This window comes from Lutjanus erythropterus, chromosome 8 (assembly GCF_056507025.1).
Source record: "Lutjanus erythropterus isolate fLutEry1 chromosome 8, fLutEry1.hap2, whole genome shotgun sequence".
Taxonomy (NCBI): domain Eukaryota; kingdom Metazoa; phylum Chordata; class Actinopteri; order Lutjaniformes; family Lutjanidae; genus Lutjanus; species Lutjanus erythropterus.
Window position 1 is genome coordinate 28,553,688 of NC_139324.1, and position 24,074 is coordinate 28,577,761.

General features: G+C 37.3%; 1 protein-coding gene across 2 annotated transcripts in view; it reads left to right on the plus strand.

The window, feature by feature from the left end:
* stk39 (serine threonine kinase 39) overlaps nt 1-24,074 on the plus strand; it is a 48,688-nt gene that overhangs the window by 11,903 nt on the left and 12,711 nt on the right. The window contains exons 8-15 of one of the 2 annotated variants that reach the window (XM_084725194.1): nt 222-355; nt 501-549; nt 2,113-2,178; nt 7,172-7,243; nt 11,745-11,867; nt 12,617-12,646; nt 13,868-13,924; nt 15,660-15,721. In XM_084725194.1, coding sequence (XP_084581320.1) covers nt 222-355; nt 501-549; nt 2,113-2,178; nt 7,172-7,243; nt 11,745-11,867; nt 12,617-12,646; nt 13,868-13,924; nt 15,660-15,721 — 593 coding nt within the window. The remainder of the gene's footprint in view (nt 1-221; nt 356-500; nt 550-2,112; nt 2,179-7,171; nt 7,244-11,744; nt 11,868-12,616; nt 12,647-13,867; nt 13,925-15,659; nt 15,722-24,074) is intronic. The other variant, XM_084725193.1, reaches the window with a different exon arrangement.

The window sequence follows — 24,074 nt, forward strand, 5'->3', positions numbered from 1 at the left end:
TGAAGTTTCGTCATTAGCAAGAAAAAAAAACATGGAGAGAACACATTTTGACTTGCTGCTTTTGCTGTGATGTGGAAACCCAATGATTAATAAACAGGCAACCTTTTCTGTAAAGGAAACTCTCCACAGTATTTTTTCCACAAACAGTTTCCTCATCTACAATATTTGTGTTGCTGTTAAAATGTGAGGACGGCTTTGACTGTTTTTTCCTCTCTTTTTAGGTCTTAATGCTTACCCTACAGAATGATCCACCCACTCTAGAGACGGGTGTAGAGGACAAAGAAGTGCTAAAGAAATATGGCAAATCATTTAGAAAGCTTATAACTATGTGCCTTCAGAAGGATCCTGCCAAAAGGTTTGCACCACATTTTACATTTCATCCAAATGTTTCAGTGAGGAGAGCTGATGCAATGTGTGATCAATAAGAAGCACCCGATTAACATTCAGACAGTGTTGTGTTGTGGTGTACTTTCAACAATTGTACTTCTCTTTATCTCCAGGCCTACAGCCGCAGAGCTTTTGAAGTGTAAATTCTTCCAAAAGGCCAAGGTATTTGTTTAATCTCAACTGTTTGACTTGCCATCTTTGTTTGGTTTTCTTATTCAATTTTTTTCTTAGTTTATGATGGATATATGTACTGTACATCAACAATAACAACGTACAGTATAAAACATCCACAGAGACGCCATCTTTATCGCCATATGCACTACTGCAGAAATACTGACAACAGAGGAAGGAAAACTTCAATAAACTGCTGATCAATTTACAGTGTAGGACTGGTCGTGGCTTGTTATTGTTAATTTTATGATGCTGTGAAGAGCCTGCGTTCATGCAGTGTTCCTGCAGCCTGCAGAGCTTTCCTTGAATCTGAGGAGGAGGGGATCGGGGGAAACAACTAATTTCATCCACAGATCGTATGTTAAATATGATTTCAACCCTTTTAATATACAATCTAACTCGCTATTTAGACTGCTGTGTTCATTTTTATGCCAATATAACAATACCCATAATGTTAGAGGACATTTGGTCTCTATTTAGTCTCAAATTATGATATTGATGTAAATATCGATATTTTGTCAAGGCCTAGTTTAGAGGAAAGAAACTGTTGAAAAGCTGTTTGAGCATCTGCAGTGCAAAACAGAATAATTATTTGTATCATCAGTTAGCATAGATTGTACAACGTTAATTTTCTGAATGGGATTCAGCAGGACCAAATACTGGAACTTCAACATATTGTTTCTGTTTAAAGTGGTTTAGTCACTGGTCTAACTTTTCAAGGAGAAATATGTTAGTCCCTAGAGATCAAAAATGAGTACTGCAGTCCATATAGTGACTTGGAACCATAGACTGTATACTAAATAGATTGAGTCGCTATTTAATATATGATCTATGGTGGAAGTGAGTTGTTTCCTCCCACCCCTTCCTCCCCAAACCCAAAGCTCGGGCAGATTGCCTACAGGCTGCATGGACAACGAACATTAAGTTTTGACAGGTAATTACGAGTCCTCCTCTGTAGGTTGTTTATAACTGTCAATGCAAAATTAAGCCTGTTATCCTGAAAACAAAAGCCCACTGCTCTGAAAATATACGCTTGAGTTTGAGTTCAGTCACTGCCCACCAGACTACATTAAGATATCGCTCAATTTAACCATTAAAAACATCTACTCCATCTAAAAGATTATTAATGATTTCTTACGACTCAAAAACAGACACAAACTCATTTGGCTTTAATTTGAACTTTATTAAATGTGAAATAGGTAAACAAACAGTTTTCCGGTCTGGAATGGAAATTTCAAAGGAGATAATGTGGGCTGTAGTGTTGTTGTCAGAGAAGCGAGCATGTTTTCTTAATCTTTAATAACATATCATGGTAGTTTTATTAGTTATTGCAGTAAATATATTACAGATTTATCCTTTAACATTTTAAAGAGAACTTCAAAACATCCATACACCTTTTGCACTTCAACCAACCCAGTTAATTTCTGGGATTTACCATGTAAAGACACAAAACATGAGATTTTTATGACTCATCATTTGGTTTGATAAATTTAATCCATCGATTTTCTGTTTTATAATAAAGTTTTGATTCATATTCTAATGTCTCTCTTGCAGAATAAAGAATATCTGGTTGAAAAGCTTTTGTGTCGCGCACCAAAGATTTCCCAGAGAGCGAAGAAGGTATGTTTACACAAACATCCCCTGTAATATAACTCAGTTATTGACTAAACATGAACAAATTATGTCAGAGTGCTGGGATAGACTGAAGTATCCGTCTCCACCAGAGTGTTACATTTACAGTCAACACAAGCCACGCACTCTGACTTTCTTCAGCACCTCAAACCCTTTATGCACCAAGTGTTGTGCAGATTACGTAAAAATATGGGCCACTGCGGCACAGGAGTCAAACAGCATTGACGTACGGTTATTTTGTGTCAGTGGCTCCCAGTGCAGCTCTCTACATAAGGACAAACAGGATTAAAATGTCTTGCTAACGTTAGAGAGGTGCACAATATTGGTCAGTTTGCTTGCTCTGTTGCCCACTGGTCCCAGTTTAGTGGGAGGAAGTACAGTTTTCAGGCACAGTTGATATTGGCTTCACATAACACGCCGCCTGGATGGGCACAACAGAAATGGGAACAGAGGGCCATCGCCGGAAGGCAGAGTAGCCGAGTGGAGGGGTGGAAATTCACCGACTGGTCGGGAGTAAATGGAGGACATGGTGGATAGCAGGGTTGTCACTGTGTATGACGTTAACATTTACGCACAGACAGGCCACGGTGTCAATAAAGAGGGAGGCAACTGTTGTGGGAGTGACATGATGTTGTTGAGGTTTGTTGATGGTTAATGTGGTAACCACAGGCATCCAGCAGTCATGTCAACGAATGGAAAGGCACTTACTATTTTTTCCCACATTTGAAATGTCTGTTGAGGTTTTTGAATGAAGCTTCATGTGTCTGTCATCATATATTACGACCCTGTCACTCTAAACTGTGTTTTGTCACTTTGAATAAAGGATTAACTTTTAAACCGATCATAGTTTAACTTTAGAGTATTTTACACCATCTAAAACTAATTTAAAATTACGACAGATTAAACCTTTCTTTAAACCTCAATTTTTACTCTAAACCTACATTAAACCGAATTCTGTTGCACCAGAACTTTAAAACTCTCATTTAGAAAGTGATCCAGTATTAAATTTAAAGTTACACTTGAGGAAGTTTAACTTTAAAAGTAACTTCCTTTTTGAGATGGATTTAGCAAAATAATCAAGTTCTTTGAAGACAGTTAAAGGGAGAGACTCAACACAATTGAGTTTTATAATACATCTCTTCTTTCAATCTGCCAGTTGCTGCCAGGCAGTCTTGTTTTTTTCAATCTTTTATTATTTGGCCATATTGCTGATTTTTACAAAAAGGGGGAAAAATCTGAGCTTCTCTGCTGAACCATCATGAGTATGCTAACTAGGCTACTTTTTAGCTAGCTTCCAAACCATCAAATGCTTCCGTAACTTTTGTTAGCTAGCAAGCACTGTAACATTTTGTTAACTTTTTAGCTAGCTAGCAAACAATGCAATGTATTCCTAACCTTTTAATTAGCATCGCAAACAGTGTAACATTCTGCTGACTTTTTAGCTAGGTAGCTAACAAAGCATTGTTTGGTTAAGGAATAAGCAGCACTGACAGCACTCTATTTATTTAGTTTTTAAAATTTCAATTTTGGTAAGCAAGCATCTCTGTATTGATTAAACTTGATTTAATTTTGGTTTTCATCATTAAACTTGGAATTGCTAAATGAAGATTTTTTGTAATTTTTGCAAAAGAGCTCTGCTTAATTTTAAATCTAGATTTACTCATTTGAAACATGCTAAACTCGTATTAGAACTAATCTTAGAGTAAATTAATCTTTGATGGTGTAACTAAGTCTGAGTGTTATTTTTTTTATTAAATCAACTTTCTTTAATGAATAAAACTCAGCAGTTTTGACAACATAAATACATTTGTGGTGCTGTTAGACTGCTGCAAGACCGCCCTGTTAATATGAATTTTAAAAAATGATTACATCCATCGTTTTCAATAAATTTTGACTGTAGTTACTGAAAAAGTCCAGTCAGAAACAATAGTATACAGCCACCACTGGACTCTGATTTTGATCTGCAACTCTGCAGAAATACCAATGAACAGGATGAAAAGACATGAAAAGAAGAAGCTGTGCAGCATGCAGATGTTGATGTACTAGAACTGGAATGTCATTTTTATAAACGAAGCTTGGAAGCTTCAAACTATTCTGTACAGCCGTAATGTATCACAGCCACCAGTCATCTCTGAAGCATATTATCCTGCATTGGGTCTCAAAATCTAGCGCTAAACACTAAACTAACACTAAACACTGTAAGCTGTGAAGTGCATAATTACTACTTTCTCATTGTTTTATGTATGGAGTCATGTCAAAAGTGTAAAATAGAAAGCGTGCACAGTATATACAGCCAGGTAATGCCTGGCTCACTTGATAGCTTCGGTGGATGAAGCGTATGAGCCACTGAGCCAGTGCCCTTGTTCTTTTGTGCTGATTTGACCTCCAGAGTCATCGACATTATACATTCAGCGAACATTACCCAAAGCTTGCAGAGACAAGCAATACTGCAGAAACATGTTTACCTCAGGATGCTGTGACCTCTTAATATCAAGACTGCAGCGGCCTCGCTCCCCTAAGATCTTGCTCAGATACTCCCAAACCTCGAATTTCAGCTCCTCTCTGAACACAACCACCTTAAACCTCTTGACCTTTCTGAACTGCAGTAGTTTCTCTCTACCCTTTTGCATCTCTGTTCCTTGGTGTTTTGTTTTTGTAGTTTTTGTCCTGCGTGGTATTCTGTAGTCATAGTAAACACAGGGAAGTACAGGGTTTAAGAGACAGGACTTAAAGCCAGACAGCTCGTATAAAACCTTACCTACCTTCTCCTTGAACGTACTCTGGTGAATGAAAACGAGATGGCAGATCCTCCAGTCAGCTGTCACCAACAATGTAATTTTAAATGAATTACTTTATGAAATGAAACGAGGGAGAAATGATCTCCTCATAAAAAGAAGGAAGTGGAGAGTCGAGGAGGAAATTGCCTCTTACAGACAAACAAGACAAGACTTTTGTCATATTTGAAATATGAGTGGAAAAAAACATCACATTCAGATTAATTCAGTATAAACTATGGGCACATTTGAGTCAAGTCACCAGCAGAGGGCACTCTAACACACACAATAGAGCTTCCCAGTGAGAAAATTCGAGGCTTTATTGTTTAAAGATTAGACATTAGTGTCCTGCAACCAGTATAAGCTTGACTCATTGATTTGCTGCATATTGATGGAATACTGATGAAGCTCTGCATGAATGCTTTCTGAGGCCTGATTTCAAATTCCAGGGCATTTTACCCAAATGTGCATCAGTTTTATCACCTGCAAAACCTCACATGTCACATATTACATCCATTCTTGAGAACTGGGAAAAATCATGTTCTACCAAAAAAAACCTTATTTATTAAAAATACTACCTTTTTGTTTGTTTGTTTTAAATGTATTTAATTAATGCAGACAAATAATGCACATAACCCTCATGACAATATAAAGACATCACAATACAACTCAGAAGAAAAAAATTAATAAAATTATACATTATTAAATAAAAATAGAAGAAACAAACAAGAAAAAAGAATAAAGAAACAAAACATAACATTGAAAGGATAGCTTCAGACTTACAGTGCCAATATAGTTAGGGAGCTGAAATACATATATGACAGTAGTAGTACGGTGGTAGAGTAAGTTGCAGTTATACTGCTACAAGTCATATATCATCTAGAGAAAATTAAGTAAGGATTAACTTTTTTTAATTCCTAGTAAGAATCTTAACTATCAAAACTATTTAAAAACATTAAACACTCACTAAAGTAGATGTAAAACACAAAATCATTAACCCATGACTGTATTTGCTTTGCCATTTAAAATAATTAAGGTGATAGTATAAGCGCTGTCTCATTTACTTCCCTTTTACATTAAATATCTACTAGTGAAAATTAGCTTAATAGTGGAAAAAAAGGGATAAAACAAAAACAAAAAAACAATATGTTAAACAGGTAGACCTCTCTAATAAAGTAATGAAAACTTTTAAAAAATAAAAAGGAAGAGAAAACAACAACAACAAACTTCCAAAATACCAAACATTGTACCCAACATTTTATCACATACTACCCCCATTCTTCAGAATTGAGACAAATCATGACCTACCAAAAAAAAAAAACTTTAAAAAGTATTAATACACCAGTCTAATTCCAAGTTTTTGGTGAAAATGTATTATATAAGGATTTAAATGTATGTAATTTATGAATTTATGTTAAGTTTTGTTTTAGTTGTATATAGTAATATATAGTTATCTTAACTTGCTCTATGCCAGAAAACACCTTTGTCCCAGACAAACTTTAAACAATATAGAAATGCACTAAAAGCCTCCAAAATAGAAAACTAACAATACCTACTGATAACATAGGTGTAAAAATGTGCCATTATAATCATCTTTGTTTTAAAATAGATTTTTTGAATGAAATTGTTGGCCCTTTAAAATTGTGTCCCAGATTTCTGTCAACAGATTTTTACAAAAACATGATTTAATCAGGCATTAAAAGGGTTAGTTATACCCTAAGGACCCCTGTCTCACTTCCTGGTTGAAAAAAGCATGGGTAGCTTTCTATTTTTAAACAAATTCATTAAATAATATTGTTATCAGATGTGTCTCAACCATGAATTATTGTTTAAAAATGTGTATTTGATCAGCATTAAGACAACTTTAAAAAATTAAAAAAAATCACATTCTTTCATCTTATGAAAGATAAATATATAACTCTGTCAGGTTTTCCATAATAATAATATTAATAACTAGGAAGCTGGCACGTTATAAAGTTTAATAGCCAAGAGTTTGATCTTTTAAAATAAAATCAAGTAAAAATCAAAATCGAAATTGTTTTGTCACAGTTTTAAAGAATGAGCAATCATCATCACTTTCACATCTTACAACTGAATGTTTCTGTTCATGCATTTGCCATGGGATAATTTTGTTAGCTGCATGTTTGGCATGTCAGTCTTGTATAGCCGATGACTGAGTGCATTGATCTGTGTCTGTTTTGCTTAAGGACCCCGAGCAGAACTGGGGGAGCCTCGGTTCTGTGTCAGGTTTGGAAAAAAACTCCGACACCAGCAGAAGGGTGAAGTGCTTCTTTAACTTTGAGCGTGTCTTAAGCTGGGGGGAATTCATGTAACCTCCGGTGCTAGTGGCTTACAGTTTTGTGTGCTGTCTCTTCTGTAACACTTTGGTGCTCTTATATCTCACCCTGCTACAGTAGACTAGTCATGTGCTGCTTCCCTGACATGCTCTCCCAGTCTGTAGAACTACAGCAAATTACAGGCTTCAACAACGAATCTGCCACACTGATCTGCTTTGTTATGCTGGTTACATTTAGAGTTATAATACTACTTTTGTTTTAAATTGAAAAGGACAGATCACTCCAGAATAAAAAAAATGCATATTATTCTTCTGGTCCGTACTGTTTGTTATCCACCTGGATTGTGCTGGTGTGAGTTCCAGAGTTTTGAAGATTTCAGAGATGTCTGTCTTCGCTCAAAAATAATGTGACTAAATGGCGTTCAGCTTGAGGTGCTCAAAGTGCCAAAAAACTACATTTGAAAAACTAGTGTCTCTTTCTTAAGATCATCCACAGACCTTGTTTTGAGCAGTTTCATGTAGGAACTACTTTTCTTGCATTGAGGTAAAATCTACCTTAACTTTTTTTTTTTTTGGCTTGGATAGTAGTGTTGTGCACCGAGTCGGGTACTGGCAGGTGACCCTGCAAAAACTTTGTTTAACAGGTAGAATTGATATAAATTTGCGGGTAAAAATAGACTAACTGAAAACAATAATGAAACACGTAAATACAATAATATATTTTTTTCCGTGGAGAAATAACAAATGAAAATGATTGTGCAATATTTTAACATTTATATTCATTAATATAGTAATACTAGCTCTAATCAGCTGCATGGATTTTATTGTTAAACAACCTTTGACCCCACATCCTGCCAAATAATGGGATGTCACTGTTTGAGTTGGTAGTGATGAAGGCTAGCTGCTGGCTAAAACTAAGGGCGTAAAGGCAAAAATAGCCAGTGGAGGATATTAAATTGTGGACAATACATTATTTGGGAGGATTTTTGTGCGCCCAAAGATGGTGAAAACAATGTTTTCAGATGCTTTGCTGCATGTATAAAGTTTCAAAAAGTATTACTTTTGGACAGCTCCAAGCAGGCTTATGTTCATGGTTCCATAGGAGTTTGCATGGATTGAGATAATCACGGGTAATGGGTTGGTTCTGGATCTCAGCTTTGCAGATGCGAGTGGGGATGGGTTTGCAAAGCTGGACCTCTGCAGGGCTCTGTTGGGCGGACTCATACCTCCCTGAAATTCCAGGGTATATGATATTATGGTGCTATTTTGTCAAATTGACTGTACTCCACTGTTAGCACTCCCTTAATGTAGGTGGAGCTGATTGTCATAGCAACGCTATTCCTGCAGTTGGGAAATAGCACACACACAGGAGTTCTGCATGAGGCTTGAAAAGCTGCAGCTTTCATTCATTGACAAACTCAAACCTAAACTGTCCATTTACTGCCAGACTGGCAAATTCACTGCTCACCTTTAACTTCGCTCAGCACGCATTCAACGTCACCAACATAGACAGTATAATTAGTCTCTCTCAAGCTCACTTAAGTTACACACTCACTACGATATACTCCTCTGATCAATCAGTTATCTGCAGTGTTAACTGGCTTACTTTTATCAGCAGGACTGAATCCAAAATATTCTAAGGGCAGAGACAGTTTTATTCTTTTTTTTACTAGTTAGTCCTGTAACTTTATCCCCACAATGTCATGTTTGGAAGCAGTCCCTTCTTGAAACTGCTCACAACAAGGTCTATGAATTATCTTGAATAACTGAGTCATGACTTCTTTGTTCCATTGTATTCAAGAGAAGGCAAACATTTTTGTGGCTGATATCTCCAAAACTCAGCAGCTCACACCAAAGCTGCACTACTACAAATAGCACTACAGGCCAGAAGAAAAATATATATTTTTGATTTTGTGGTGAAGTGTCCCTTTAAGCATTATCGGATATCACTCATATGCTGCCTGTTTATGGTGTTTTCCTTTGTGCTGTACTTATCGTGCTGTACCCATGCTGTGCCTACTAAACTGATACAGTTACTGTAAACAGCTATATGGTTTCTACTGGAGTACTGAGCAGTTTTGTCAGTCAGTGTAAAGCACCAGTGTTGTGATGACACTCGTACCAGTAACCTTTGAAAAGGAGCCAACAGCATCTAATGCATCAGGGAGCAGTAAGTGGTTTATGAAAAGATTGTTTGTTGCTGATTCAAATCAAACATAGACTGGTAATTTGCCTACATTACAGTTATCATGATTATATCATAGGAGATATTTTAAGCAATAATTTACTCCTAAATGAGGCGCTTCCCTCCAAGTCTGCAGGGAAAACAAACACTCTTTCCTGTTTGAGCACTGACATTCTCTTTGGGAACCACAACCAGCTGTCCTGATTAGTTAATTCGTTTATATTCCAGACTACGGTGACGTGTTGCCTCCAGCATGACAGAAGAGAAAGTAACATGATGATAACATGATAACATGAAGATAACAGATAAAATAAAAGATATTTTTAATGTCTTTATAGCATGTTTTCACACTTTGTCGCTACCAGTGTGGGCTACAATGTCATCTCTTTCATCTTTTTATGTAGATGAAGATGTGTAGATTTTATGAAAGAACAAGATTTTGATTTAACGAGATGTAGCGATGAGTCGTTATGACAAGAAAAGTTTTGTGTAATGAGCAATAGGCAATAATGGGTAGTAATAATAAAAAAATATGTCATAACATAAAAAATATCTTGTTATAACATGAAAAGGATCTTCAGCAGGCTAAGTGGCTTCAATGGGGCTTTGTAGTTCACTTTTAAAGCTACAATATGTAACATTTCTGCATTAAAATGTCTGAAAACCCCAGACATATGTTTTATATTTTGTTGAGTTGTGCACTTATCTTAAATGTTTCCAACAATGTTCAAACCCATAGAGATCCATGATTTATTAAAGATCATGTGTTTCCTACCACTGCCACTAGTTGCTATAACTTCCATGTGAAAACACGGGACTTGCTGGACACATCAGAGAGTGACGAAGCAAGTTGGCAAACGTTTAGTATATTATCTCATTCATGAACATTATTTCTACCTGAGTCACATCAGATAGATTTTCGTCAGCTGTGGTGTGAACAGCTCCTGTGACCCCACGGTACTTCACAACATCATCAACAGCATCTTTTGTTATTGTTTTTGAATCACATACTGTTTACTCAATCAGTATACTGCACACTGCCTACTAAATGAATGATTAAGACTGTTCACACTTAAGTGTACTCACAGTCTGACCTGCTATTATTGAAAAGTCTTGTAATTTTCTAGTATTTTTAAAGCAGATTAAATAAGAAGAGAGAAAAACTGTAAAAAAATGTTTAGATTTTAAAGACATTCAAACTGGCAAAAAGGAGAAGACAGGATTCGGTTATTAGAACATTTAAACATGACAAACAATAGTGTGATGTAAATGTCAGCCTCTAACTATACAGAATAAATGAGATGTAATAAATTGAGATGTTACTGAAGTGCTCTGTGTGACTGCGGGGGAAGATGGCTCTGTGAGCAGACGAGCCGGCTGGCTGCCCCCGCAGGCGCTTATGGAGCTTCTCGGCAACCTTGGAGCACCTTTTCAATTTGTCACCAGTATTTGTAAAACTGCCAAAATTTGAGGTCTGCACAGTTGATTTCTCGCCTAAAAAATCTCATAAGTAAATGTAGTGGTGTGGCTGAAAAATGAAAATTATGGATAAAACTACAGCCTAGAGGGAGAGCTGTCGCAGGGACAGTCTGGAGACATGTAATGCATTGTGGGCAGCTTGTGGTGCATACTGAGGAATTCCTGCCAATTAGGGCTGCACAATTAATTGAAATTTATGATGTGTTAAAGGCAAAATGTATGTTAAAAAACTTAAAAATGATTTACTTTTATTAGGCAGAGACATCTCATTTGGTGCGGGTTCCTGCAAAAAATCATACTATAATCATTGTAACATGTTTTTCAGTCAAAATAAGAATGATGTAAAAATGATCATTACCTATAATATTGCAAATCATATCGCATTTGCAATCAGTTAAAATAATTGCAATTACATATTTTTTTCAAAACCATTCAGCCCTACTGCCAACCTAGAATATATCCAGGCATTTCTCCTGTACAAAAAATCCACATACTATGCAGTTGAAACGTACTATATACTCAATTTGATGTCATACTTGGTATGAATAGCGTGGAAATATGCAATTCCAAACACAGCAGAGAGACTCATAGCAGCAGAACTTATATATTTTGTGTTTAATGTGGCAAATGTGTAGCTGGGGTCGCCATCCTTTCTGAACATCAGCTCATCACAAGGATTCCAGTACTCCAAAAAACATTAAGAACCACTGCTCTAATATAAAGCCTCATAAAACCTAATGGAGTCTTGGGTAAATCACAGTGCACATGGCTGTTCAATGAGTGATGTCATTAACATGAGGTGTGTTGGCTGTTTGTCCAGGTGAGGAGAGTCCCCGGCTCCAGTGGCCACCTGCACAAGACAGAGGACGGAGACTGGGAGTGGAGCGATGACGAGCTGGACGAGGGCAGCGAGGAAGGCAAGGCAGCGGTGAATCAGGGCAGGGTAGGTGAGACTCCACCAAGGCAAAACAAGTTTTGTCACCCATAATCAAAATTATGTTTTAGGCTAAGTTTTATTGTAACAAAACTACATCATGTGTGCAGAAATTCAGAATTTGAGGTGTTAAGGTGTTGGTCATTATTGTTGCAGGTCGTGTTTAACCTGTAGCTCAAAGTGTTATGTAACTTCCCCTCCGTCTTTGACCCCGCTTCTTCCTCCACCCCTCCTGATCAGTCAGTGTTTTTTGGATGGCAGATGGCTTATCTCTGAGAGAGCCTGTCATGAGGTCGCTGTAATGAGCTGGAAGATAGCTGCAAGGATTTGAGGCAGGAGGAAGTAGACGGCTCTGATCAAAGAGCCCTTTGATAACGATACCCGGCTTTAATGTATGATGCAACAAATAATACGTTACCAAAAGTAATGCTTTAAAGAAATAAGTTGTTGCTGATTATTATAGTATTTTCACAAGGATGTGTTTTTAAGTTTCCTTTCATCGATCTCAAGCTTGTTATTTTACAGCAGTAGTGCTGTGGGGTTTTTTTTTCCATAATAGTAGAAAATAGGTTTGGACTGACAGATGAAGGAACAGATGGAGAAACAGACAAACACAATATAAAAATTGAAAAATTCATGAACGGTGTGCAATACAAGTTTTTTGTTCTTTGAGAGATTGAAAAATGAAATAAATCATTATTATTGTTGTGTACCTGTGAATGTAAAAATGTAAATGTGTGTTTGATTTTTCCCTCCAGTCTCGAAGGGTCAAAGATGAGGCCAAAGATGTGAGTTAGCTTTTCCTCTCATACACCAATTTTAAACATGCAATTAAAATTATATATAACTCATACTTCAGAATTGGGACAAAACCTTGTAATGGGCCAACCTCCTTGTGATTATTTTTTTTAAATGTAGATGTCAACTCTGTCAGAAAATATATATTTTTTTAATTTCGCAGCATAATCATAGTGAGTAGCCATTTTATTTTTTTAAGTTACTAAGAGTTCTGTTAATGCTAATCAAAATACACATTTTTAAACCACAATTCTTATTTAGCTATGATTTAGCAGGGCTACAGGGTTGACATGTTATGGTTGACACAACTGAAAGTAATATTATTTAATTAATTTGTCCAAAAATAGAAAGTTTACCAGTGCTTAAGCAGTATTCCTGCCTTTTTTTAAACCACGATGTGAGACAGGGGTCCTTAGGGTATAGCTAAACCTCTTTATGCCTGGTTAAATCACATTTTGGATAAATCTAACAGAGTTGATGGTGGGACACTTTAAACTTTAAAGGGCCAACATTTTCATTAACAAATTGGATTTAAAAACAAAAATTATTATAATAGCACATTTTTACGTCTATGTTATCAGTAGGTATGTTAGTTTTAAATTTTGAAGGCTTTAAAAACATTTTTATTTGTTTGAAGATGTGAATTCTTGGCTGGGACAAGGGTGTTTTCTGGTACAGAGCAGGTGTTGAAAACAAAAAATGAAAGCAAACCAAAACCAACAATCTTTAAATGATACATTTTCACCAAAAAATGGAATTAGAGTGTCTTTTTTTGTTAGGCCATGATTTGTCCCAATTCTCAAGAATGGATGACATATATATTTATATCTGTTTGTATTTTGGTGAATTGACAAGTTTTTGGAGACAAATAAGCTTCATCCTTTCTGCTGCTATATAATTTAATAACTTGGCAGAAGGACATTTTTTGAAATGCAGTTATATAAGCTACTTGGCTGGAAGATTGAGTTAGAATCATGAACTCAATTATGAATGTATTTTTTTTCATCACACACAATTTTATGCATTTTAATCAATCAAAACAAGCCAGAATCCAGTTTTTTAGACTGTCTAACAAAGCTGGCAAACCGCTCCTCATTGATTGTTTTGAATTGACTCTCCTGTGTTGTCTTTATAAGATGAGCTGTGATTTGATATTTACCAAGGATGTAATAGCATTTGTACGATTCTGCCTCTTATTTTGTTCCTCCCAGAATGAGGAGAATGCCAACAATGTCCCTATTGAAGGGTTGTCTATTCAGCATCCCCAGGTGAGGGATTCAGCTGCAGCACTAATTTGTCATGATTCAATGACCTTGATGCCACACTGATTGTCTATGTGTGTTTGTGCTGTACATGTGTCTGTCTGTGCACGTATGTCAGTGTTTGAATATGTGTGGGTGTGTGTGTGTGTGGGTGTGAGTGTGTGCGCGCACATGTGTGAATGTCGGCTTCCTGGAGCTCCTGGATGCTCTCAGCGGTAATAACTCAGAGTAAATGACTGTCTGCCTGACAGTGCCAGCTCAATGCCTGGGTGTATCTCATCTAAAGACCAACCCATTTTCTAAGGCTATTGTCATTTTGAAAATGAGCCAAAGCAGTTTGAGGTGTAGTCTTGTGCTCCAGTAAGGAATTAACTCTGACAGCTACTCAGCAGTCATTTCTTACCCCTAATGTCCATTCTTGGCCATACAAAGAGCCCATTTGTTAGATGGTAGTGATAACGGTGATAGATCCTTCCACAATACACCTTTATGCATTGTTCCTTTTCTTTTCCCCATACAACTTTCCCCGCAGCTGCAATAAATGAAAGACATTTTTCAGAAAAAGTAAACTTAAGGGCCTGAGTGTGCGGTCATTGCTGCTTGTATTTTATGTTTTCTAACTATATGTTCATCTTGAACATATAGAATCTTTCTTTTTCATAGAAAACATTTTTTGTTTGTTTCATCTCTAAGGCTGGGTTACACTAACAAGGATTATTTTTCAAACAAGTTTATATCATGATTTAACTTCAACTTTGTTGCACCAAAGTAGCTCAAAAAAATCAGTTCAGTTTTTACTCTAAACCTTGATTAAATTCAATTCCGTTTCACCAAAACTTTTAACTTCAGTTTAAACTGTGATTCAGTGTTGCCTTTGAGCTTACACTTGAGGAGGTTTAACCTTTAATCACTCTGTCTTTTTGAGATGGATTGAACAAAATAATAAGTTTGTTAAAGAAAGTTAGGGGACAGACTGAACCCAACTGAGTCTCTTCTTTCTTTCACTCCAGTTTATAATTTAGCCTACAACTTTTCCTCAAAGGATGTATAATTAGAGCTTTTATGCTAACTTTTTAACCAGTTAGCTAACAGTATAATGTATTGTGAACTTTTTAGCTAGCTGGCAAACAATGAAATGATTGGTTAACTTTCTACCTAGATAGTAAACAATATAACTTTTTTACTTTTTAGCTAGTTAGCAAACAATCCAAAGTTTTGTTTATTCTTTTTTCTTTTAACTTTTTAACTAGCTAGCAAACAGTGTACCATTTACTTCACTCTTTAGCTAGCTAGCAAACTATGAAACATTTTGTTACATTTTTAGCTAGCTGGCCAACAGTATAACATTTTGTCAACTTTTTAGCTAGCTAGCTTAAGTTGATATTCACTGTGATACCTTGCCCAGCTAAGGAATATAGACCAGCCTAAGGTTAATGGTTCGCCTTCTTTTATACTTATTAGGTTCAGACAGGTCTCTAATTTAATTTGGGTAAGCAAGCATCTCTATTCTGATTAAACTTAATTGGTTTACATCTATAAAGTTGTATTTACTAAAATGAGATTAGTTTTTAATTGTGCAGCAGAGCTCTGCTTAATCTTAAATCTGGTTTTACTCATTCTAAACCCAGTTTTGCCAAATTCTGATTAGAGCTAATGTTAGATTGAATTAATTGTTGTTGATGCAACCCAGTCTTAGTCTGGTAGTGTAAACTGTCTCATCATTAGATGTTTTCTCACACAGGTTGAACCGTATGAAGATACAGCCTACATTCAAGGTGCTGTGAACATGGTACTACGACTAAGGTGAGACAGGTGTTTCTTTTCAGCTCATTCTCTCAATCCGCAGCTGATATGTGAGGTAATCTCAAGAAAATCACTTGTGGCTACACAGTCTTTGAAAACAGTTTAAAAATCTCTCTGTTCCTTTGGAGTAAAAGCAGAAATGCACAGCAGATTTACAAATTATGTTTCTGGATGCATCATCACTTCCTATTGTCCTAAACATGCAGGCTATTAATACAACTAATGGTGTTTGCCTGCTGCAGTGGGGATCTGGCATTGCCATGGATCCCTTCACCTCCCTTTGTCTCACCGGTCGTGTCGTGGGGAGGGAAGTGTTACACTCCATTGGTTCTCTGGCTGTGCTCCACAATCTGCTCTCCTCCCTTCAGAGCAGCCTTTGCCTCTCGCTGTAGTTCTCCAGACACGGCTGTCTATACGCACATTTTTATGGAAAAGTGGAGGTCTGTGATTGAGCCTCAGATTGATAGACATACTACAACTAATTCCCTTTCATTTTAACAAATTATAACATATCATAAACACATTACCTTTATCTCATATGCAAAGGCCTGCAACTAACAATTATTGTCATAATAGATTAACCTGCCGATGATTTTCATGATTAAATGATTAATCGTTTAGTCAATAAAATGTCAAAAAAAAAGTGCTCACTACAATTTTCCAGAGCCTAAAGTGTCGTCAAATTGCTTCTTTGGTTTTGCCCACAGTCTAAAATAGGGATTTTAATGATTAATCATTACCGATTAATCGGTATAAAGAATTGAGCAGATTACAAATGTATAAATCGCTAATTAGGTAAAGTCTAGAAATGTCAGTAATTGCTCCTCATTTGACATTGTTTTGTTTGGCAGAGGAATTTGTTGAATAAGAAAATAAGTTTTCAATAAGTTCTCAATCTCAATTATATACTGATGCCTCTGTAGGACATGCATAAAGTTAATAAGACCATCCAAGAAGATTATTAAGATTAAGACTAAAAACTAAAACTAAAACTATTTCTTTATTCTTACTGTCAGATGGAACAAGTCTGTGTTTACATTTCCCAGGCAAAGTTACAGTGAGTAATATGTTAGCTAGTTAAAAAGAAGCAGGAAGAGATTTTTCTTTAGATAATTTCATTTTTGAGGTTACATTTTGTGGTTATTATGACGGAAACACAACCGCTTTTGTCCACAGGGGGCTCCAAAATCAACAAATTATGAAAGTTCTTTGTGGTAACTTTAAACTTAAACATAAAATGAGAAGGTAATGACAAAAAACAATAAAACATGCATTTTTATCTTATTAATTATTAGTGATTATTTATTTAATCAGCTGTTAGCACTTTAACTTCATCTGTTAAGGAAAAAATTAAAATAAAATTTGCTACTCCTTGTCCAAAAGAATCTTAATTTACTACCATAAATGACAAATAAGAGCAGCAAATCCTGACTTTTACGAGGCTGGAACCAGCAAATGTGAAATCTTTGCTTGAAAAATTGCTGAAACATTTCATCAAGTATCAAATTGTAGCAGATTAATTTTCTTTCAGTTGACAAATCGATATATCGACTATTGTTGCAGCTCCACATAGGCATTATCTTCCCTAGTGTGCCAACACATCAGTAGAGAGAGAGAATTTTAAGCGATGCGGCAGCAACAGACAGACAGACAATGGTGCATTTTGGACAGTTGAAAGTCTGCCTGTAGCTCCCTGATGAGCTGGTTGCAGAGCACACTCTTGGTTGAACAGACATCTGAAGGTTTCTCCCCAGGCACTAAGCAGAGCCAGAAAACCATTTTAGTCTTTGCTTCCTGACAAAACAGTGGTCTGGATGCAACAGGAGATGTTTTTCTAACCCAGTGATTAAAATAAATTGACAGTTTTTCGATGATTTGGTTTTAGTCTATCTATCTCTGGATTGTTCGATCTGTAGATTTTATGGCTCAAGCACACAAGGCAGATTAAATGTGGTTATCAATACTACAGTTCTAAACCCTCATTGAGGCTCTTATTAAATGTAGAATACTGTTATCCTACTAACCTCAGGACGAGCCTGTAAAAATATGTCAAAGCAGAGTTGTGCAGCGGATAAATTAATTTCTACAGAGAGCTGCATTCACTGTGTTTAATATGATCCTAGCATTAAGCTGTCAGGTCACCTCTCTGGTTTGTCAGCTAGAATATTCAGTATTAGAGTTGTGTGTGATGGATGCCTTCTTAGATGTAAGTCCATAAAGCCTGATGGCGTTTTTCTCCCGAGAAATATGAGTGTTTCAAATGCTCATATGTGCTCTGTTAGATTACCCAAACCTTTCATTATACCCTCTTCTTTGACATCCTCTTCAGTGTGACATATGAAACGTGTTAGCGATGGGATTTTTTTTTTTGTTATGCTGTCTGATGTAGCAGCAAGATGCATGAAACCCTTTTGACGGGGTAAATGACATCAGACACCTCTTTGTGCGCAATTTATCCTTCAAACACTGTTTCTGATACTGTCAATGAGGTTTTCACCATCTGAACAGAAGATGTTACGCTGGTGTAGAATCAATTTAGGGGCATTTTGCTTAAAGGTCCAGTGTGTAAGCTTTATTGGGATTTATTGGCAGAATATGACAGAAATAAAGATGATATTCATAAATATATTTTCATTAGTGTATAAGTAAGGTTGCTCAGATCATAAAATGCCTAAAATGCAGCATCGGCGAGTATGCGAGTGTGTGCACCGATCCCATACTACATAATGTATTAGCCGAGAAACAGGATCCTGCTACTTCCCAGTACCGTCCTTTTATGCCAACTTTTTTTGTCAGTGCAGGAGAGAAACAGCTTTATCTCAGCATCAGATCGCATCGCAAAGTCTGCATTAATGTAATGCATTAACGGTATGTAGAGGAGCCTCTGGAGTCAGGAGAAGGAATAATCTGATGGATTGTGCATTTCTCAGTTTGAGTTTCTTCAGGAGCTGCTGGTGTTTTAGTGGAGCTAAGGCTTACTTTGCTAACTTATTTACTAACTGACTGACAGAATAACTCTGTTAGTGGTGCAGATACAGATGCTGTTGAGTCTTTATTTTCTGATTTATTTATTTATTTTTGTGAGCATTTGTGGTACCACCCACTGTGGACTTCTTGAGTTGTCTTTCTTATGCGATTGTGAACTGGATTGGACTGAACTATTTTGTGGTGGTGTGGAAAAGTAAAACAGACTCTTAACTGGATTGGACTGAAAGTTCAGGTATCAGGAAGGAAAAAATTGGGATGCACTGATACCAGCATTGGGTATCAGTCCGATACTGTGCTCACGTATTAATACTCATAAAACTTCTCTGATGCCACCACACATGATACCACGTCACAAAAAGTACCCGCTTCAACACATGCAATTTGATAAATCAAGGAGTTTGCTGATGCTTACCCTCTTTTCTTGGTTGTGCCATCATTATTAGTGTGAGACTCTTAAACCACTTATCCAAAATTGGGCTGCAGAGATCCAGTTCCAGCAGGGGACCCCATACATCCTTTTTTTCCGGCTACATTAACCAGCTCCTCTGACTGGGAGATCCTGAGGCGTTACCAGGCCAGGGCAGAGATATAATCCCTCCACCTAGTCCTTGGTCTGCCCCATGGCCTCCTCCCAGCTGGACATGCCTGGAACACCTCCCTAGAGAGGCGACCAGGTGGCATCCTTATGAGATGCCCAACCACCTCAACTGGCTTTTATTCACGCAAAGGAGCAGTGGCTCTACTCCAAGTTCCTCACGGATGACTGAGCTTCTCACCCTATCCCTAAGGGAGACGCAGGCCACCCTCCTGAGAAAACCCATTTCGGCAGCATGAACCCACGATCTTGTTCTTTCGGTCATGACCCAGCTTTCATGACCATAGGTGAGAATAGGAATGAAGAATGACTGGTAGACCCAGAGCTGTGCCTTCTGGCTAAGCTCCCTTTTTGTCACAGTAGTGCATTAAAGCGAATACCGCTTCCACTGCTCCAATTCTCCAGCCCATCTCATGCTCTATTGTCCCCTCACCCGAGAACAAGACCCTGAGATGCTTGAACTCCCTCGCTTGGGGTAAGGACTCATTCCCTACTCAGAGTAGACAAACCACCGGTTTCCTGCTGAGAACCATGGCCACAGATTTAGAGGTGCTGATCCTCATCCCAGCCGCTTCACACTCGGATGCGAACCAATCTAGTGAGTGCTGGAGGTTGTAGACCGATGATGCCAACAGAACCACATCATCTGCAAAAAACAGCTTTGCAATCCTCAGGCCGTTGTCCACTATGTCATGCATTAATGACTGCAGCGTCATGTTGTCAAGTTCTGTCCAACTTAAACAGCTGGGGGAAAAAAGCTTCAGCTTGCGTCTCTCTGTGGCAACTGTCCATAAAATTGTTTAACCATCCATATAAAACTGAAACAAACTCATAGAGCGCACCTGCATATAGCAGCCACTGTCCAATAAGTCCTGCCAACTGTAAACTAGTTGAATGTCTTGACTAATTAATTGGAGGATAAAGAAAAACAACACAGGTGCCACGAGTCTGCAACCTTCTTTTCTTGGTTGGTGGCATTTTCCAGTCCTTCTGGCTGTGGGTAATAAACAGGCTTCAACTTCTTTTTGTAAACTCTTCTTTATTCTCCAGTTAATATTCAACAAGACAACGTGACAGTACAGTACACCCAACTTCACTCTTTTTCTCTCTGGCACAACTTCACTCACTCCTTCACCTACTCCTGATGTGCATAGAGAAGGGGAAAAGGGATCATAGATGATTTGCAGTATGTTGAATACCAAGACCAACGCGTTTAGGCTCTGACCTTCATCAGGGTCATCATGAACCTCATCAGTACAGTGTTTCTTCCATTGTGGCTTCCATCTCGCTTAAACTGCTCACAAGGTGTCATTAGCTGCCATGCAACCAGTAGCTTTCTCTGACAGGTGCTTGTTAGGGGAGGGCAGTTTCACACAGTAGCTGAGCAGTGTATGAAATACCAACTATTGAAATTGAAAGTATTGAAAAGGAATGATTAAAGCCCACACAGTTCAGTTAATCAGGGTGATTAGACCTCTTCTCAGGACTGTATGGGTGTGTATACTGTACTTTACTGACATCTTCCCGAGTCTCCTGTTAGCTTAGTTGCACCTGATAGAGTGGGACAAGTTCCACCTTTGTCATGCTTATTGGTAGATTGACGTTTATGGCCTAAAGAAAATCCTATCAAAGCTCTGACCCACCTTCAAACAGCAGCATTAACTGAAAACACCTGTGTGGGTGAAGCTTTAAAATATAATGCATGAATTTCACGTCCCATTAGAGCGCTGCAGAAAATGATTCTGAGGGCTGTCATTGGTCTGTGGGCCGCACTTTGAGAACCCCTGTCCTACACGCTTGGAAGTGCAAGATGAAGTGTTTGCAATCTGTAAGCTCCACGCTAGATGCCACTAAATCCTGCACAATTTTAAAATAAGTGCAATTTGAGCTATTTGCTTCTGACTGGTGAAATGTTTCTTTAACAGAAAAAAAATGTTATTTATCATTGAGAAGGATTTGGCTGGTATGTTTTAAAATGAATCAGCACAGGGGGTATTATAAGATGAGAGACTGCATTTATATTTTGGGATTTTCTCTGGCTGTGTTCCTGTGTTTTGGGGGCAAAATAAGATATATTTATGGCCACGAGTAGTGTGAGGCTGCATAAGAAGCAGGGTGAATAAATGAAAGATTTGTCTGGAATATCAGTGTAAAGCAGACAAGTTGTTTTTGCCAGGCCTTCATGTAAATTTAAAGAAAATTGTTTTAAAAAACCTGGATGTTGTTGTCAGTTGTCAGGTAAGATGGTATGCTAACATACAAGTATACTGGCAAAAACAATAAAATCCTAATTTGTAAGAGATTAAACTGAAATAGTGAATCTGCGAAGTAATTGCATTTGAGAGAGCAAAATAAACCGCTAATTGGTCTCCTCTCTCAACTAATAAGGGAGTTTAGCTGATTAGCATTGAGTTTATGGTAATATGATCCCCTCAGTAGCAGAAACAGGGGAACAGCAGCAGCATGATTGGATTTTTGTCAACGTTTTGCCTGGAACTTATTCAATCTTTTTTTTTTTTTTTGGTTTTTACAAAGGCACTGAGGTCTCCCAGGAATAGCATTGTCAGCAGCTTGAAGGGGAAGTTCAGACTTGCATATTATGCTTGCTGTTGCTGCAGTGTCATTGGAGCTTAAATAGCACAGATGCAAATTGATTTCACTGAGCAGTGATCAGTCCAGAGGTGACATTTCCGTGTTTTTTCTAAAGGTTCTTCTTCATGAAGGGTAACTAGAAGTTGGCAAATGTCAGGGGAGCTTCTGATATTTCTTAATGGATTTTAGAGAAACAGGAGGATCAATGATGTCACACTGAAGTTTAGTTTACAGCTTGTTGCCATCTTGTTAGTTGCTTTAGGACAAATAAATTCCATCCACCTCTGCACAGGCGTCTCACTGGGTGTCAATAACAAGAACATGATCCCTTACAGGGTTAATACACAATATAATGTGGGGTTTAAGCCTGATAGCTGGGCAAAGCCGTTTGAAGATGTTACCTTGGAGTCTGTGGAAACTGTGACTGGCATTTTTCACAGTTGTCTGACATTTATGTAGACCTCAAAGCTTAAAAACCCCCCCTTAGTTTAGTTTCACTCAATTTCTGGACATCTATGGGATAATATTTTCTGTCTACACACGCCTACTTGCAGCATCCAGTGCAAAGAAAAAAAGACAAAAAACAACACTTCAAAGATGACACGCTATATCACACTTTTTTTGTGATCAACAATTATTATTTTCATTTTAGAACAGTCAATAGATGACAAAAACACATAGATAGCAACAACAGAGTGGCAAACAGCTTTTTAACGGGAAAAAGAAGAAAAAGAAAAAAGTGAATAAACTGTGGCAGTGATAATTGAAAGCAAGAGGCAGATACATTTAAGCAAAATACAAATGACACTAGCCTGAAAGGAAAAAGAATAAAAGTCTATCTATAGAGTACAACCACCCATTTCTACTAACTGTGTAGCTGAATGCTCTGGGTCTGATAATTACAGGATGTGGAGGAGCGTAGGAGGTGGAAAGGCCCTGTTTTTAAGGTGGTCTCTAATGGACACAGCAATGCCTGACCGTGCATGTAGAGCTTGGCCCTATTAAGTCATGCTGTGATGCGTTTGAGGGATGCTATACACTAAGAAGACGCCAACCACCCTTCAAACGATTGATTGGGATGAAACCACTTTGTTGGTAAAACACAGGTCTAAAAGTCTGACCAGTGAACATCCCCAAAACACATGCATTATTGTGCCTGACAGTTGATACCATATACCGTATACAGTTTGAAAATGTACAAAATCAAATTGCATTGTGACATTAAAACAGAAAGTCAAACCAAATCATGGATTTGGAAATCATGACACCCCCACTATGGGGTCATGATTATTTGATGTTATTTGATTCCATAAACACTCAACAATTGAGCCAAGTTAGTCTAATGCTGCTGTTTTGCGTAAGACTACAGCTAATCCATAAAAACGAGTCTGTCCTAAGGCAGCTATTAATTTCTCACTCTGGGAAAGCATGAAAAAAGATTCCTCAAAAAAAAAAAAAAATCCTCAAAACTGTATGTCTGAGTTGTTTCTTTAACCAGTTCACGCACACATTTAGACTATTCTCTGTGATCTTCTTTTGATAACTAATGTAGCAAATGCTTTAATAATTTTTCACTTCCATTCTCTGAGCCTTTGCTGAAACTGTTTGAAGCCCCACTTTGAAAACCTAAAGTAATAATCCATTAACTGTAAAAAAAAACCTCTAATCACCACATTAACCGCTAATAAAAATAGTCAGGTAAGGCTTTATTTTACAGATCCATAATTCCCTTGAAAGAAAAACTCCATTTAAACCCAAGTAAATATTTCTTCAGTGGTCTTTTATTATTGGAAACTGTATTTTCCATATTTGTTGAATTTTTAATTTTCCTCTAGGCAAATGTAACATTCTGTTAAGCTGACCTGCTGTTCGTTGACTGAAAGACTCTCTGGGTTACGATAGCAATTAGTTAGAATTAATTAATTGAAAGCCTAGAGACTGAAAACTGTTTTAATTTGCATTTAATTAAGAACAAATGCCATGCTTATTTTCAGCAAGGTTCTTGGAAATCATTAGGAAAATACTGGGAAATTATGGGCCTGTAAAATGAAGCGTAAGTGAAGCTGCAACCCTCGTAACATTTTAACAAGTACAATACATTTTAATTTTCTGTGTGAATCTTTTTTTGTAAGTAGGTAAAATTGGCTGCCCTTTTCTTTTTATGTGCATTCAGCCATG